We start from the raw sequence: 20012 nt of genomic DNA, 5'->3' as shown, positions 1-20012 counted from the left end.
AGAGCAAACTTATGATTTTACGCATAAATTAGCATAATTAATGAGACATGAGATTTTTTGCAGAATTTGATGTTAGTTTTGTAGATAATGCCCTGGGTAACGCGTGTGCCAATTTTCGTCGTGATCGACGGCCGAGATCATAAGGGGGCGCTGAATCAGCCCCCCCCCCAGTCTTCTTAGGCGTCGAAATAGCCCAGTCTATTTAGGGTTAAGTGCCCTGTTTATTAAATAGTTTACAACAAGGGCTTTTCTATATTTTCAGGGAGGACACTTGTGCTTATAACCATTATACAGAAGAGCAAGGGCAATTAAAAGTCTCGGCTCAGATGTTATTGACTATGGGAGACGAAACAAAAGTTATACCCTTAAGGACTAATCAGTCTTCAGACAGACTTAACAATCTCCAACATCCTGGAAGACCGCACTCTTGAAGTATTATGGTCTATGTATGTTACCAAATACATGTAATATAATTGCCACCTTTCAGATATGCCATGAGTAGAACAAACCCAAGTTAAGGAAACCTTTCTTAAATGAACTTCTGTAAAAAAAAAAATCAACCCAAAGCGTTTAAAAGGCATCCACAGAACATGCCTCCATTAAAAACACGATTCAGTTGGTAGGTACTTGTACAACAGAGATCATTAAAAGGGTGTGGGTTAAAGAAGAAAGCCAGTCTGATTATTGATTGGTCCTTAGTAAAGACTTTGGGTTTCATCCCCAAAGTTCTACATCAAATGACCTCTGATTATGAGGACTTCCTCCCCCTTAAGGATATAACTTCATCACTTTGTAAATCAGCCGTTTTAATAATTGTTTTATGAATGTGCTTTTGCCTTAACAAAGCCTTTAAAAATGTAATTTGGACAATATCTACATCTCTTAAAGGGGAAGTTCACCCTGAAGAAAACTTTGTTGCAAAAATAGTAAAACAATATTGGTGAAGGTTTGAGAAAAATCCGTTAAAGAGTAAGAAAGTTATTAGAATTCAAAGTTATGGATTGACGTCATAAACGAGCAGCTGCCCCATGTGTTATGTAATATAAAAATGCATGAATTTCAAATTTTGAATGGTTCCTGATGACTTACTTTTGTTTTCTATTCATGATCGGGTGTGAAATGATTTGTTTATTGATATACAAAATGTACAGTGAAAACATTTTTCAATTTTCTGAGAAAATGACATTTCATTGATTTTTTACCATTCGCTATGTAATGCTGCTCGCATATAACGTCACAAATGAAATAATGGAATTTCTAATAACTTTTTAATTATTTGATGAATTTTTCTCAAACCTTCGGCAATATTTCTTATTATTTTTTTTATTCTTACAATTAACTTTTTGTCAGGGTGAACTTCCCCTTTAAAACTAATGTTATAATTCATTAAACTTCTCATACAAACATGAATAAAATCAAATAGTATGCATTTTGGGAGCAAGTTTTATGATATTGCAATATTCATGGTAAAGTAGGGTATACCAGTCTATGTTTCTTGTTACCATTTCTTATTTAATTTTGATCTGTATATAACAAATATTTGTGTCATTCATAAGAGAGAGGATGACAAACCATTATGGTGTTGATGCAATGAAAATAGCTTTATTTCAATATTTCAAAGAATTTGTAAAAATATGGAAATGCCCTTGGTATTGAGAGTAAAACAAAGCATTACAACATCAATCATTGAAAATGGAATGGTATAGTATACTTTATTAGTTATTACATATAATTTCTATATACAAAATAATAATTGATATTTTTATAGTGCAAGAGATATAATAATCTCTGAGGTGCACTCTTATTATATTATTACCCCAGATTTAGCTCAAGGTGCCATTCAAAGAATTAAACCTGCCGGATAACCATTCACCTCACAAGGGTTGAATGCAGCACGATGTGGGTAAATTTCTTGCTGAAGGAGAAACATGCCATGGCTAGGAATCAAATCCATGACCCTCTGATTTCAAAATAAAGAGGCACAACCACTAGACCACTATGCCCCCCGCCCCCATATATTTTCTATTACATACCATTTCATGGTGTCATTTCCATTGATTAAAACAGTGATGATGCAATCTACCCTAACAATGCGCTTATTTCCAAAGGTGTATCAAAAATAGAGGAGTAAGGGGTGTAATGTACATGACCCAAACATTGCTTTTAGGGATGCATAACCACCCCCCCCCCCCCACCTCGACAAATAAAGGGACTTCTGTGAACTAGCTCTGATTTACAGTGTGACCAAGAAAATGTGTCATGAAAATGTTCTGTGAACAATTTTGACAATACAGCAAGAGTAATATTAATTCTATTGATTTGAGACATTTAGTGAATCATTCACACATGGCAGAATATAGACAATACAATTAAGGTCAAATAATGAGGCCTGTCAGTAAAAATTTGACCAAACTCCCAAATGAATCTGTACTCTTGTTTCAACATGGGCATAAATCCATGCATGTCAAACTATTCCAAGTGGGGGGGGGGGTGAAACAATTGTTCACGCCACCCCCCCCCCCCACCCAAACAATAGGTTCACTCCTTGGATTTACGCCAGTGCGTGTCAAGATTTGGTAAAAGAAACAACAAACAATACAATACTACTGCTTATCAATACATAAACTTTTCCCTTCCCATCAAGAAAAAAGAGAATTTCATGAGAACAAAACTGAGATGATTTGGCCTTTCTATAAAAATAAGAGATTTTTTTTCATGGGACACACTATCAAGGAAACTCCATTGGAAGTAAGAAATTCAGAGGTCTTCAGAAGTTTCTTTAAACAAAGCTGTACATAACTCAACAGTAAAACTTCATACTCAACACCATTCAACACTTCCATTAGGATAGGATAAAAACAAAGATTTTTTTAAAGCCAATATGAACCAGCAATCCTGCATAAAGCATCATCTTAAGTCCTTAACTGCTCAAATCTAGCCCGGTTCCTAACCCATTATGCAATAGTACATGTAATAACAGTGTAGTCTTATGATTAAGGACCACTTGAATAACACACTTATTCACTGTACATACACATTCATACTATATTCCAATTATTATGTTACCAGGGAGCAAAGCAAGTACTCTCCGCCTGAAAACATTTTAATTGCCATGTACATGTACGAATAAAATTATAGGCAATTTAATAGTATATTTTATACACTGTATTATCATCTCGAAAGGACTAGTTTTTTAAACACACAGTCAATGGGAAACCACACACGGTGTTTATAGTTTAAACTGTATCATATACACCAATATAATACAGAGTACCGAAGCAATGACATCAGTTGTCATGGTATCATGGCGGCCTGGTTCTAAACAAATGAACCATCCGAATGAAAGTGTGTGTTTCTCATAAGAGAAAATGGCTGCAATCGGAATTTGATCACTTGCAACCTATTTTTCAGACGAGCCAATTTTCAAATACAAATGTGTACAGATGATCGTCAGCTATGACTCTGTTTAGAACGCGCCCGCCATGACACCATGGCAACTAACGTCACACTTCAGTACTCTATGGGCGTTAGCTTCCATGGGGAGTGGATTGTTATTTGCTGCCTAAGACTTAGTTAGAAGCATTGAAAATACTGCCAATTGAGACTTCTTTGGGGAAAGAAACACCCCAATGAGAAGTTCTTTGACCAAGCTCGACTTAGCCTTGGGAAACTGTCAGCGTAAGGAAAGCGAGATATTGACTGGACAACAAGGCGTTCTCTAGTGGCATGACGATTTGTCTGCTGGTCATAAATCTCTTCCACGCTCTGCATGATTGGCATTGAAATGGTTGCACAATCACCATGGAAACTGATGGACAAATAAATCCTTCCAATCTCATCACTTCTCAGACAAGGAATTAACTTCCTCCTTGTTTATATGATCTGTATCAGCCCTTTCTTCATCTAGAATGGAATCATCTTGGGTTTTATCTTCTTGGTCTCCATCGTCATTATCTTGACCTTCATTGAGAGGCTCGTCATGGGCTTCATTGACAGGGACCCCGGGCTCTGGGTTGGGCTCGAAAGAGAGTTTATCCCGAAGTCTTGTCATCAGCCGATAGCGTTTTCTTGTCACGGTGCTCGCTCTATTGTCCAGCTTCATCACACGGTCCTATGCAAAAAATAAGAGAGATCATGAGATATATATTAGGTGAGCATGTGTCATTTATCTGCTTTAGTAACCACTTATAAAGAAAGACCTCCCTGTATAACAATTTTGGATTCATTTAGATAACTTTCTTGATTATATTACAGGGAACTCGTCAATAAAGATATATGTACTCCTGAAGACCCCTTTTCTTTTCATCCTTGGGAGGGGGTGATTTTTATAAAAGGGATTGACTGTAAATTGTACCAAGGTGACTAAAAGAAGAGTTGAAACATAAACCAACTACTTTAATCTATCATATTGAAAGCAGCTCACATTAACATGGAAACTAAGTAACATCCAGAACAAATTATTAATAATAGGTCACCATTAACAAGCTTGTTTGCAGTCTTAAGGCACATGCAGGATATATTCGAGATAATAAAATGCTCTTGTCATTATGAGTATTTTTTTTGTTAAAAACTGTTCCATTTGTGTATTTTCATACAGATCAATAGATAAAAAGTGGATAATGCATTTTGTCTCATTTGGAAATTTCAACCTATTGAAGATTTTTTTTTCGTGATCCAACTTTTTTTTCTAGATAAGAGTTTTAAAGAGTTTAAGGACGTTCCACAATTATGTTTATGCGCATCATGATTTTCGCATATTTTTACACCATGCGCATTGATGTCGCAATGGATGAACAGGTTATTAATCAGCTGTGGGTATCATCTGACATTCCCATTATCTGCATTCCAAATGCAGATCCGATTTGTTACTTTATGAACCTACATATGTAACCATAATTAGCCCAAAATCAACCAATTACCCGGTACCAATTTTTTTAAATACCAACTATTTCAAATTACTTTACTCTACAGTGCTGGAAAATATGACAAATTAGACCTCGAACTTGAATAAATGGAAGAGTGGTTTGGAATTTTTCCTCACATAGAACATTTAGCATATTTTTCGAGTTTTAAATAGCACATAACAGAAGTGCTGATACTGATAGTTTGAAAATAAGCACATGAACCCATATATTTTAATGTTTACTCTTCTTAAGTGTACCTTCATCAACAACTTTGCAAATTTTGGTGAAAATGACATGGGTTTAATAAAGGGCAGCATTTATTGTAGGGGAGACCGGGGTTATTTGTAACATGTGGTAAGTTGAAACATTGTAATTTTCTTTAAAGCCTGTAAAATAAATTTATGCAATACTGCCCTCAATTTATTGCTATTCAGTGTTGAATTATTATTGCTATAAATTGAGGGCAGTATAAATTTATTTCACAGGTGCAATGTTTCAACTTACCCCATGTTCCAACTAACCTCGGTCTCCCCTGCTTCTCAAGTTCGTTAGAGAAATTTCAATCTTTTTAGATTGTTTTTGTCATCTTTCCCACCATTTCTAAGAACTAACAGTGCTGCTCGACTTCAAAGAGCAAACAAATAGCAATATAAATGGATACCCCTACTGAAGTATACAATTGTGAACTATTGCATTCAAATTTGATGAAATTTTGTTGGATTCTGACTGAGAAGAAGTAGAGGTTAAACATAGTGATCTCGTAAAGTCTAAAAATGCCATATTCTTTCGATGACGCATTTCTTAAAAACTTGCAATTGGTTGAACTTTGAAGCTCAGAGGCACATGAACCCATATCAATTTTTGCATATTTGGAATAGTTAGGTCCTAAAGTAACAATGTGCAAAGTATGATGAAAATGACATGGATTTCACTTTAACTGTGGAACGTCCTTAAATGCACACATTTTTCCCCTATATACATATGTAAATCATTACCTCAAGATGTTTAAAAACCAAGAATCGCACAAGAAGTTCAAATATGTCAAAGAAAAAAAATTAACAAATGCATTATACCTTAATGTAAAACATATGAAAGAATCTATGAAAAGAACTGATATTTTCACTGATATTTGAAGAATAGAATTGAATCATACAGCACAAACCAAACATTTTGTTGCTAATCGTAATGTCTAATTGTGTCAGCCTATCCTTAAAAAGCTATGTGCAAGTACACTGCAATTCTAGCACAAGCGATTTGTCAAAGTAAACAAGTGGAATGCCTCTGGCCGTCTCACCTGCATCACGCGGTTCAATATAGCAGCAGTGCTGACTTTGAATACTACTCTAACTCGCACAAGATGTTCAGTGATACATGGTTACTCTTATGTCCACTTTTTATGAACTAGACCAATAAACTTACAGAGATATGATGGTTATTCAACAAAAAACCCCAACATGGCCAAAGTTCAATGACCTTACATGACCTTTGACCTTGATCATGTGACCTGAAACTCGCACAGGATGTTCAGTGATACTTGATTACTCTTAGTCTTATGTACAAGTTTCATGAATCAGATCCATAAACTTTTAAAGTTATGATGGTAATTCAACAGATACACCCAATTCGACCAAAGTTCATTGACCTTTGACCTTGGTCATGTGACCTGAAACATGCACAGGATGTTCAGAGATACTTGATTACTCTAATGTCCAAGTTTAATGTACTAGACCAATAAACATTCAAAGTTATGATGGTAATTCAACAGATACCCCCGATTCGGCCAAAGTTCATTTATCCTAAATGACCTTTGACCTTAATCATGAGACCTGAAACTTGCACAAAATGTTCAGTGATGCTTGATTACTATTATGTCCAAGTTTCATGAATCAGATCCAATAACTTTCAAAGTTATGATGGGAATTCAACAGATATCCCCAATTCGGCCAAAGTTCATTGACCCTAAATGACCTTTGACCTTGGTCATGTGACGTGAAACTCGTGCAGGATGTTCAGTGATACTTGATTAACCTTATGTCCAAGTTTCATGAACTAGGTCTATATATTTTCTAAGTTATTATGACATTTCAAAAACTTAACCTCAGGTTAAGATTTCGATGTTGATCCCTCCAATATGGTCTAAGTTCACTGACCCTAAATGACCTTTGACCTTGGTCATGTGACATGAAACTCTAATAGGATGATCAGTAATACTTGATTAACCTTATGGCCAAGTTTTATTAACTAGGTCCATATACTTTCTAAGTTATGACGTCATTTCAAAAACTTAACCTCAGGTTAAGATTTCGATGTTGATCCCTCCAATATGGTCTAAGTTCACTGACCCTAAATGACCTTTGACCTTGGTCATGTGACATGAAACTCTAATAGGATGATCAGTAATACTTGATTAACCTTATGGCCAAGTTTTATTAACTAGGTCCATATACTTTCTAAGTTATGACGTCATTTCAAAAACTTAACCTCAGGTTAAGATTTGATGTTGACGCTGCCGCCGCCGTCGGAAAACCGGCGCCTAAAGTCTCACTCTGCTTCGCAGGTGAGACAAAAAGGGGGATTATACTTCAGATATTTTCAAAACTGCACTTAATAGTTTATACACATATGGAGTGATCTTAACAACAACAAAATAGAGGGATTTTTTTAATCGCTGATAAAAAGAAGTTGAGTGAACAGTAGAAAAAGATGACCCTGAATTAGCAAGGTGATGTGCATTTGAATAATGAGTAATTGTGGTTAAAATATAGCTTTGATGAATCAAAAGAAAACAAAATTCTCCTAAATGTATGTATGCAATAATGGTACACTAGGATTTTCAAATATTGTGAGACAAACAAAAATTAATAGTAAATTGCTGATTTGTCCACTGCCAACTCGTCCACTCTTCGTTTTGTCTAATGCCATTCCATCCATCAACATTTCGTCTAACAACCATTTAGTCAAATAACCATTTGGTCCGATCATCAATTCCTCTAATCACTAATGTTTGTCTATGACCATTTTGTCTGATAACCAGTTGGTCTATTATCCATTTTTTGAAAATTCATTTTGCCCAATTAACACTTAGTCTAATTAGACCAAACGGTATATGGACTAAATGCCTATTGGACCAACTGGTTGTTAGACAAAATGGTGAGTGGACAAAATGGAAATAAACCGAAATAACTACAAGTAATAACTTTTTTTTGCATAGAGAATAAATAATCATTACTGGTAATTCAAAATAAACTGAGATCAAATAGGTATGATCAAATCATAGCAACGAGCATGTGTAACAAAATAATAGCGAATAAAGCTCCAAGTTGCACTTTTTAATGGAAATGTAAACTGATTGCAGTTAAAAGTGATTCCAATCAATGCCTTCGTATACATGTACTGTACATGTATGTCTGTGAGTACATCCTGTACTATCACTTTGTTCCCAAGCAACTTGATTATTTCTCAGATAGTCTAATACCATATGGGCTCAATCTAATTTCGATCTATAATCAATTTGGTTAGCTGCTGCTTTGTCTACCCTGCACGCTATCTAATCCCCAATAATGGGGGGAGGGGGCACTGTGTCAAATGAAATCAAGCTCATAATGCAGTACATTCATAGACTGGGTTTTAGTGGTGTCAAACCCAGTGCATAATACACCAAATGAATATAGCCTGACTGGACATTATACAAATGATGCACAGATGTGAGTGCATCGGTAGGTTTTGTGAGCATAACCAGTCAGTCGGCAAGCCCTGAAAAAGTAGCTTCTTTTATCCAAGTGATATTCATGACTATAGGGTTTTTGCATTATTAATGAGTTTGGTGCGAACCAAAACACCTCTTTTTATTCTGCCATTGCTGCTCTAAATATTAACCAAATTTCATGTTTTTGGTATCTTTGTAAAGAAGAATCATTCTTTCAGGTCATGTGTTTGGAATTTTTAAAAAATGTTGTAATATAGGGAAGACTTTTGATATAAAACATGAAACAAAATGATTTTTTTCATGCAACAAATGTTGTTGTTTTCACACTTGATTTCTGTTTGAGCACAAATGATTTTTAGATCATAATAAAACTGAAGATCTACGCTTTAATATGATATAATTTGTATAAGATGTATCTTAGATGGGTCAGCAGCCAGCTTTTCATAGGCCAAGTACATTTAGCAGTTCAAAAACAAGAATACTGCACTCTGATTGGTCACAGAGACCACACACCCATGCAAATTCCAATGTTCCCCACACTGGGCCTCTGCAAGGTCACACTCACCATGTGGTAATCTCTTCAAATAACCCGCGCCTGTTGTTGTGAAAACATTATTCAGCCAATCAGAACTCTGGATTTTATGTTACTCAGAAATTTTAGAAATCTCGTCTTGCATCTTGATGGAAAAAGCTGGCTGCTGACCCATCTAAAAGATGCCACATATCAAGAGTGACATTGTAAGAAAGTATAGAGTTTGAGCTTTCTGATGATATAAATAATGTTGGTACCTAAAACACAAAATGTTGCACAATTTGCAAGTGAAAACAGAGGAAGAAAATTCTGTTTGATGCATCTTTTCTGGTAAAAAATTCACTTATTTATAAAAATCTTTTATTCAAAAGAAATAACCAATATGAAAGAGTAACATTTACTCTTCCCAATGGTACAAAAATAATCAATTTTACTCCAGGAGAAAGTGGTTAAATTCACAATTCACGAGATTTTGCAGGGACATGAATTCAGCCACGAGAGGACTTGGATAAATCTTGCCCATTTGCTCATTAACACAGGGGCTTGCTGACTGACTGTAACATGTATGGAACTGTTAAACCCCACGAGACAAAGTTGAGTGGGTTTGGAGTAGTTCCCATAGTTACCGTATGCTCAGTAGTCCTACTAATGCAGGAACAAACCTGTGTATTATTTGCTTTATAAAATGGTGGCATTTTTTGCAAAAAACACACAATTTTTTTTACAATCATGCATAAGTAAATTTACCGATGTATGGCTAGCCATGCATCCGGTAAATTTGCTATGCATACCGCACCTGGCAAATATCCTGGATGCATGGGTGGCCCTGCGACAGTAATTACATACGCATGATACCCATTCTACATGTAAAATAGACAATATGTATAATGGGCTTCATGGCAATTACATGTAGACTCAATTGTTAGTACATGAGCTGGTAGTTAACCAACTAGGATAACACCATGTGAGATGAGACCAAGCAGAAAGTAGACAAGGCATGACAAGACCAGTAACTTATTTAATGAAGCTGCTAAAAAAAAACAAATTTAAAGCTTCCATGTATCATCTACTATCATCTATCATCAATTAAATGTATGATTATCAGGTGACAAGACATTTGCTCCTCTGACAATTGCTCCTCTGACAATTGCTCCAGGCTTAATTTCGTCCAAGTCAAAGATAAAGGGTTAGGGTTGCAATAGGGTTTTATGTTAGGTTTAGGATAGGGTACATGTATAATGTTAAAGCCAGGGTTGAAGTTGGTCATTCCATTACTGTGTTGAATCTAGAGCGGAGCGATTGTCGCCGGAGCAAATGTCATGGAACCAAATATCAATCAAGTTTAGCTTAGAGTTCTTCCTCATTCTCATTGTACATATTCTAGTTCCACTTGTTTACTTGCATAATCAGGCTAGAGAAACAAGCAATTCTATGCATTTACAACATGCAAAGTCAATGGAAAAGATGCAAATGCTTTAGACCACATGATAAACTGAACACACTGAGGATAGCTTTCCTTATCTAAAGAATTAAACCCTTGGAAACAGAGAAAATCAAAGAACCAGACCAATGAAAGTGTGAGGAAGATTGAATAAAACATAACGCTATTATGAGCATTTGAATATTGAGATCAATAGTGCTATGTAAAATGTAAATCCTCCCACTGACAATGCACCCAAGATCTGTGATGTCATACTGTACACTTCCCCATTACTACTTTAGTAAACATTTCACTTAAATTTTCTTTTTAATCTAGTCCATTTATGAAAGGACATGTAATAAAGAATTCAAAACATTATATCATGGAAAAATAAGGCTTGTTTGGGGATATATTTTCAGCGTCCAAGGGAGATTTGTAAATGAGTGACATCACAGATCTTGTTCACATTGCCAATAGGAGGATCTCAATAGCATTAATGATCTCAAAATTCAAATGCTCATAACTTTTTTAATACTAGTCAAATTTTACCAAAAATTTTGTTGCTCCTCTGATTTTACAGTTTTCACACAAGCTCGATACCAATTTCATAATTCAAATGCTTATAACTTTTTTTAATACTAGTCCAATTTTACTTAAAAGTTTGTTGGTCTTATCCTTTGATTTTATGGTTTTCACACTTCGTAAGATACGGCAAATTGCTCCAAGCATTTTTTAAAGGACTAATACCATAGAATTCATGCAGGTACTAAAACATCTAGGCTACTAATGTAGTTACCAAAGGATGGCAAACATGCCCACAATCTGTGTCTTTGATATCCCTCAAGGAAGAGGACCGGCAGTGGGTGGATCAATCAGAGCCTTCCGTTTAGCAGTCTCACGGGAGATGTGAAAATGAAGTCTTCCAAGACGCTCCTGGTTGATCAATGTATGTATGCATGAGAGTGAAGATACAAGGGGAAGAGCAGAGAGAGGAAAGGGAGAAAGAAAGATGGATGCAATGCACGGAAGCATGATTGACATGATTATGTACGCACTTAATACAAGTGATAATTAAATTGTGAGATGCAGAAAACCTATATAATACAAAAGTTTTCTTACCTTTTATAATCACAACCAAGATTAATATTTTTATTACCAGATATCATTTTCTTTATGAATGAAAAATAAAAATCTGTGTTCTTATTTTTATTGCAGTGATATGGTACTTGACTGACACATTATAATCCCCATAATCCTTGATGAGATATGATGCAACGAAATTCAGCAACATTTACCCTAGTGTTCATATATACATGAAGTGAACATTCGCACCACTTATGTGCGTCACTTGCTTTAAGTCTATAAAAAGAGTTTTAAAATTGCCAAAATCATTACGATGTCAAGACTCATGTTTGATGTCATGATTTGTTATTGTGTCACAAGTCATGTTTAAAATGTCATAAGTTTGTCCATGCAACTCTTGAAAATTATTTTGTGCTAACTTTTTTTTCAAAGAATTAGGTGGGCAGATTTCTTGATGCCTTCCTTGCATCTGCAATCCATTTTTTATGCCTTATATCCCAATGAAATTGATGCTGAAGTTTGTCGTTCCATGTCTCAACAAGTCTTTATAAATAAAGAGATTGAACAATGAAAATTAAAAGCAATCTTAAAAATAATTATTACAGAAACATGTGAGAAGCATGGTGCATGAATATATTAGATCAATAAAAAAGCATGCAAAGAAATGAAGCTTTAAATAATAGAAAGTGAAAAAAATAATCCATTGTATTTTGGCTTTCATGATACAGTAGAAAATAGTGTGTACATGTACATGTAGAAACGTGCTTAAAATTATATAGTTTTACATACGAATTTATGATTGAAATATTTAAATTACACGTATAGAGCTCTTAAGAACACTGTTTTGCTTTCTTCAAATTTCTTTCTTTTTTTTCACTCTGCAGCATAACATCTATTATTTCATCAATATCTTTGAAAGTAACTCTTGATCACTTCATAATGAAATCTAGGTCTGATTTATTGTGCTCTAGTCTTTAATAGCCAAACTGGATCTCATGTAATTATAAAGCAAGTCAGAAAGAGTTGATAAGAAGGCCTAAAATAATCAACTAGAAGTGAGTTATCTTGTGCACAAAAAAGACCAGTACACATACTAACTAAAAAGAGCGATATTGGGGTTACTGCTTGCTATTACAAAGGTTCCTTTTTCCAACGGGTAGAATATTCAAAAGATTCATTAGTCAGAAGGTCCATTAATCCCCAAATAAATTAAGGTTCAATATTCTAAAGGTTGGATTAATCAATATGACAAGGCAAAAGCGATTTTGTGTCTTGCCCACTTATGAAAATAAACAAAAATATTGTGATTTGCGAGGGCACGCAACAGAATTGTATCGAAACTTCATTTAGAAAAGACTGGGATGGAATAACACTTGTCATAAGAGCCTTGCATGTAAACTATGATACTGACCTGAAAATGACCTTTGACCTTACCATGTGACCTCCCACTGCAGCAAAACATGCAGGTTGCCTAAGTACATCTACCATCCAAGTTTTGTTGAAAAGTGACTTACAGTTGTGGAGTTAGGTGTCATAAGAGAGTCTTGCATGTAAACTTTAACGTTGACCTGAAAATGACCTTTGACCTTACCATGTGACCTCCCACTGCAGCATAATATGCCAGTCCCCCAAGTTCATCTACCATCCAAGTTTGGTTGAAAAGCGACTTACGGTTGTGGAGTTATGTGTCATTAGATTTGTGACGGACAGACGACGGACGACATTTGGATTCCTAAGTCTCGCCTTCACCTCTGGTGGGTGAGACAAAAACTAAAAAAAAATAAGAATTGTTATTACAAGGTTGGATAGCCCATACATGAAGTGAGGTTCAAACAAATCATTCGTTATTAGTTAACAGATCTAACATGTAATTCATTTTCAGAAAAACTAGCCTTCAGAACAATGAACCTTAACTTATTGTTGAATCAGTGAACCAGAACACACCAACTTCTTTCCTTGATTTACAGCCCTTCAGAATAATAAAAGAAATTTCTATATTAATTACCGAACCCTTTTTCATTTTAGACTGAAAAAATCTGTTTTGAATGAAATAACTAACCTTCATAATAATATCCTTAAAGTCAAACAGTAGAAAGTGTAGTAAATTGACTGGAGAAATGAATTTACCTGAGCATTCTGCACAATGTTATTAACTGTAGCAATCCTCCGTTTACAGTTGGCTAGTTTCTTCACATATAAATCCAAATCAATGGGGGCGCTCTTCTCTTTGCATAGTTCTCTTAGAGCTGTATTATGTGATAATGCAGATACATGTAAAGCAAAGAAAGAACATAATTAAACCACTTCATATTTGGTTGATTGAAAGCTCATATTTTCCCCCAATCGAAAAGAGAAAATAAGGCAACCCCCATCCCATCCTGCTCCCCCCCCCAAGAAAACAAAATCACAGGTGTCACAGCAATCTAAACAATGACTGGGCCTGTAACAAAAAGCGTAAGACAATGATCATACATTAAAAGACTGATTGCACCTAATACAAATGCAAAGCAATAGCATGAATCAGCCATTTGATCTGGCATGTAGGTTTATGCTACAGGACTTGTACTGTACTTGTTAATTATGGTAACAAACAACTAACTACTTGTACAAGCAATCAGGGTAGAAAATGAACACCCTTTGGTCTTCCCACTGTATCCATTTTATTAGAACATAAAGAGTGTCAGTGGCCACTGGTGCTTGCATGTCGTTCCATACGATTCTTCCACATGTAGGCTTGTCGTACATACACACCTACATGCAATACATACATGTTAGCCCTTCTGCAATTTCTTTTTCAAGGTTACTCCATAATTGCCCATTTAAGAACTTTTGAAAAAAACATTTAAAATTTATGAAAAAATCTACTTTATGAACATATTTATTATGACATACACATACAGGGGCAAAACCTCAGATGGTCTAAGACATCTATAAAAAAAAAAACTGTTGGAGACTGAGCTGTCATGTATGCAGCATGTTTTGGTGTATACAAAATACATATTAAAGATAAATTCCAGTTTTGGTAACGATCTTAAAATGACTTTTTACAGAATCTAATATAATGACCACCCAAGTGTCTGTTTGTATGAATAAAAAATATGTGCCAAAGGATTCTGGGAGAAATGGTGTAATTGCTGAGAAATAAGCAAAATAAGCGCGGATTCGGTCACTTCCGTCGGGTCTTTATTCCTGCAATAATAATACACAGTCCCACGTGTGCCTATCTGTGTTGGTGATCTTCAATGTGAACGTTTTTCAGCATAGATTTCAAGATTTCACAAAGTTCAGTTTATGTAACTGTACCAGATCTAGATCCTCGATGATATACTGACAATTAAGCCTGGTTTTACAGACTTTCTCATGAAATCAGTGTTTACTGCAACTACTGGCATTTCTCTTTAAGCAAGTCTCCAAAGGATTTAAAGGGCAAGATGAACTTGCAAAAAAAAACATAATTCAAACATGTAAGTGAATTGGTTACCCATAGGCAATAGTCAACAGTCTCCCACCATCAATTTTGCTAAACAACATCAAAGTATCACAAACTTCCTCCATAAACTTTTCTCCTGAAATTTCTGAAATGTGGCAGCACTTACATTTACGGTAACTCCTTTTTCTTCTGCTGGATCTTTTGACATATTGCTGCAACATGTCAGGTAATTACTATGGATTTAATCAGCACCTCAAGACACCATTCAACATTACAAATGATTTCAGGGAGTGACTGACAGGTGAGTTGAAAAACTGCTGACGGCGATCTAACACGCTTGCCCATTACATGCATATTTTCAAACATAATCTTTCCCATATCTGTCCGGGTTCCCATCACACTTACCATCATCTAACTCTTCAATCCTGTGTCTTAGTTCAACTTGACTCTCCCTATTATAGAATAGAAAATGTAAATCTTAGATGCAATAGAAATGTTACATTCATATACAATCCTATTTTTAATTCTAAAGAATATCGTCTGTCAAATAGCATTGGTCTTTGATGCTAAGTTAGAACTTTAATTATTTGGTTTTTTTTAATCATGGCATGAAAAGCAATCTAAGAGTGCGCATTACATCTTATTATAGGGGATATATTGTGATCATAGTCTAGCTATGTTGTTGAAAACTTCAAAAAGAAAATTTTGCTTTCCTGTGACGTCACTCAATAGAATAGTGCACTATTCCATTGTATAGACTATGCTACCTCTCGGACGCGATGGACAAGGGGGGGTCTTGACCAGGCAAGTTTTGAATATTTTCATACAGCTGCCATTAAATTTGGATGACAAACACAAATTAGCCTAAGCTAAGCCAATTAACAAACTGGACCATGAAGCCTATGAGGCATGAACATTGGTAAATATTTTACTACATGTACAGTATTTATTTACTGTTCTAAGTCAAATTATTTTCAGATGATTTAGATGTAATTAAACTTATTGTTTCAATTGAATTTAAACATCAGACATTAAATATCAAACTCATTATAATAAATTATATTTTCTCTATATAATTTATTTTTTCTAGACCTAGATCAAAGTACTAACTTTTTAAAGAAAATTAAACAAAAATACTGCTTGTGATATGTGTAAGTTAGATCTAACATTTGATCTATCTTAAAGGGATGGTCCAGGCTGGAGATATTTATATCTCAATAAATAGAGTAAAATTCACAGAGTAAAATTCACAGAGCAAAATGCTGAAAACTTAATAAAAATCAGATAACAAATTCAAGTTATTGAATTTCTAAAGATTTGCATTATTCCGCTGAAACAGTTCTAAGCATGTCTTTATGAATATTTATTAGGTGGGCTAATAATGTCATATCTCCACTAATTCTTTTGTATTTGATTACATGTACATGAAGGTACATTCAGAATATTGAATTTTCCTAAAAAATCAAGAACTAAAACAATTGGATTGACAACTGATGAAGTGCATTAGTTATTTATTGCAACAACTTATTTCATCATAATGAAGACACATCATTTACACATGTATGAAAAAATAAAACATTTATGATTTCATGTAATAACATAAGAAAAAAGAAAGGGTAATCCTCTGTTTTAGGGGTCCAAATAATTTTAGGTTGCTAACTTCAGGCAAAAGTCACAAATGCACTTACAATGAGAATAAGTCGTCCGCAAGCTACAAGGCCGTGAACGTACGAGCGCGCTCGATCGCCTATCGGCCTGGCTGGACAATTGACTGCTCTCCCGGGGAGTCAAGGCGAAAGGTGTGGGGGGGTCCAATAGATACATATATATTGCTATATATCACCTCCTCTGTTTGAGGGGATTTTATTAATTGTGGCATTGGGGGGTACATTTATTTTTAGGGCATAATGATGACATTGGTAGCAAGGAGAAGGGGTGGTGGCAAGAGGGGATGAATTATTAAAGGGGGGTGCAAGGGGGGCACAAGGGGTTGGGTTGGCAGATATGTATTGCTTTGTACAGCACCCCTTAAATAAAATCCCCTCAAACAGAGGAGGTGTTATATAGCAATATATATGTATCTATTGGACCCCCCACCTTTCGCCTTGACTCCCCGGGAGTGCAGTCAATTGACCAGCCAGGCCGATAGGCGATCGAGCGCGCTCGTACGTTCACGGCCTTGTAGCTTGCGGACGACTTATTCTCATTGTAAGTGCATTTGTGACTTTTGCCTGAAGTTAGCAACCTAAAATAATTTGGACCCCTAAAACAGAGGATTACCCAAGAAAGTGGGGACGAGACATCAGCCCAACTTATGAATATTCACTACAATGTGCATATAATTGTTTTCATGAGATATTGATGAATAAGTTATTTATATTGTATTTAGATATATTTTCAGCCTGGACCATCCCTTTAAATGCAATAATGCATATTTTTTGTAGGTATCTAATGTTAGACATCTATTTTCTTTTTAAATTTACAGTTGACGGCCAACGCCACGCGCCGCAGGGATAGGGATTGGGAAATAGGGATGGTAAATCCATAGAAGTAGGTTAGGCATTCATGTCCTATCTATCAAACACCAAACTTAATATCTACCATTGTTTGTAACTGTTTGACTGCAAAAAACAACAATGGCTGTGCGCGTGTATGTGACACTGACAATTCTTATTCTAACCACTTGTTCACTGCTACCATCCTGCCTGTGGGGAAAGTTCAGGTAGGACTATGGTATGCCAATGTTGTACAGAGCACACACTTTAAAAAAATTATTAAAATATCACTTTTGTGACCAAAATTACTAATTTCCATACAGTTGCAATTTATTTTACATTAGTAACTTGGGAATAATTTTTGTATTCACTAGAGCGCCCAAAAACTTGAATTTTGGGCATATTTTTGCGTACGACCTCTATTGGTGGAAAGTATGGCAAGAAATTTTTCATTTTTTGATCTCTATTTTTAATTAAGAAAAAAAAATATTTAAAGTGTCAAATTTAAATAAGAGCCAAGTTGTAGGATGGGGGGTCGGGTGTCCGGACACTTTATCTTTTTGAAGCCTTCTTTTTTGTCTGTGGATTACACTAAAAATATAAATTCATTTCTTGTAATCATTTTCTATTTTGTTCTTTGTAATATTTCCTAACACTTTGTACTAAAAATTGATGAAACTTCGCTGGTAAATTTTTCCAAATGACTTTCTAAAATTGATCGTCCGGACACACAACCCGTCCGGATACACAACAACTGGGTATAGGTATAATGGAAACTGTCAGTGTAAAAAAAATCAGGCATTTGCCCCAAACAAAAAGAGAAAATAAGCCAAAAAATTGCCACCCTTATTTTGCCACACATGGAGATATAACTGAGAACAAGGTTATATTATAACCTTGTTCATTGAATGAGTGATTCTAACTAAAATTTAGGCATAATAGTTCCGCCGCCCCGAGAGTGACAGACCCCGTCAAGACAGCGGAGAGCTCCCCGACACTGATCGCTGAATCTTTGGCCCGAATTACTTTGCTATTCGGCTTAACTCACCTCACTACTCTCACCCTTTCGTCAACTTCTTGAACTGCAGGTCTCAACAGCTCTGCTATACCAGCGGCCATGGCATCACGATTGTCCATTATTTTGGTTCCAGATGGACTAGTCATTCTAAAAATAAAAATCTGGTTAATTTTTCCTGTTCTCTGACTTTTCTTTAGTTTTGGGCACGTCAGCTCGATTTTGACAACACTGCCATCTCTCGACAGACAAAGAACGATCATTTTGGGTGTTCCTCCCTTTTCTCCTTTTTTTTTCATTTTCTTTCTTTCTATTTCTTTCTTTCGTTCGTTCTTTCTTTCTTTCACTTTCCGATTTTTTTTGGGGGGTGGGGGGGCGGAGTGGGCCCTAATCATTCTGATTACACTGGAGTTTTATCTAGATCTGAATACTATATAGTATTCAGATCAATGTTCTCAACTTCATGGGCAATTTTGGTCAAATGACCTTTCATTTCTTTCATCATGATAGGCAGATTTCAAAGCAAGATATTACGTAAGCTTGCCTTACATAGCAGGATGAAGAGAATAGACTAGGTGACTAGGCACACCGATTTACACTTTATGAAGGTATTTGTTGCATTCCTACTTTGAGTGCATATCATAGCATGTTGCACAATGTACTTGACAACTGTGAAATACCAGTCGTTCGTGGAAGCATTTTTTTTTGTGGATGTAAATGAAAACGACAATTCAAAAGAATATATGAATAATCAAGACATCAAAGTTGGTGCTTATCTTATTAGATTTTAAAGCACCATGTCACTTTAGTACAAATGACCTTCTTCTGATCATGCATAGAATCTTTTGATCATGCGCAGAAAGGAACTACGAACTGGTTGAATGCTGGTGTCGTCTAGCAATTCTTCATTAAAATATACAGGGGCCAGAGAACGGTTTTGAGGGGGGGGGGAGGCTGACCATGCAAAGGCAAAAAAAATCACAATCAGATGGATTTTTTTTTTACACGTTTATGTACACAGTCTGGTAAGGGAACCATTTACTCCCTCCCTGTTCCTCTGCCATTGCTTAACATGAGATTTATAAAGCGCACTTTCCATCTTGATTATTATGTGGTAACAGTCCGAGGGGCGGATCCAGGATTTTCAAAGGGGGGGGGGCACATTCTCCCGAGGAAAAATTTGACAAGCAAAAAGAAAAGGCCGGTTTGACCCAAAATTAAGGTCATTTCGTCCACATAAAAAAATGATAAGAAAAAATAGTCCTCGCTTTCAAAGGGGGGGAGGGGGCACTTGTGTTATAGCGGCGGCATATTTACACTACTTTATAATTTTTATTATGCCTCTCGAATGGGGGGGCACGGTAGGATGTGCTCCCCCCCTCAGTGGATCCGCCAGAGGTAAATCGCGCACAGGGGGTGCACATAAA

At 35.7% G+C, this 20012-nt stretch overlaps 1 protein-coding gene across 2 annotated transcripts; it reads right to left on the bottom strand.

Annotated features, from left to right (window-relative positions):
• Positions 1 to 1693: 1693 nt before the first annotated feature.
• On the bottom strand, positions 1694 to 18849 carry LOC121428885 (SNARE-associated protein Snapin-like). 2 transcript variants are annotated; one of them, XM_041625760.1, is made up of 5 exons: positions 18619 to 18842; positions 15481 to 15527; positions 13773 to 13891; positions 11359 to 11495; positions 4069 to 4111 (listed from the first exon to the last, which is right to left on the bottom strand). In XM_041625760.1, the coding sequence occupies exons 1-4, from the start codon at positions 18732 to 18734 to the stop codon at positions 11403 to 11405; spliced, it is 375 nt and encodes a 124-aa protein (XP_041481694.1). In that variant the 5' UTR covers positions 18735 to 18842; the 3' UTR covers positions 4069 to 4111; positions 11359 to 11402. The 2 variants fall into 2 exon arrangements, with proteins under 2 accessions (XP_041481693.1, XP_041481694.1); XM_041625759.1 differs by lacking the exon at positions 11359 to 11495 and having other exon boundaries at positions 1694 to 4111; positions 18619 to 18849.
• Between the last annotated feature and the right edge of the window lie 1163 nt (positions 18850 to 20012).

Source organism: Lytechinus variegatus, chromosome 15, assembly GCF_018143015.1.
Source record: "Lytechinus variegatus isolate NC3 chromosome 15, Lvar_3.0, whole genome shotgun sequence".
Lineage (NCBI taxonomy): Eukaryota > Metazoa > Echinodermata > Echinoidea > Temnopleuroida > Toxopneustidae > Lytechinus > Lytechinus variegatus.
The sequence above is the reverse complement of the archived record's forward strand: the minus strand, read 5'-3'. Positions and strand labels throughout refer to the sequence as shown.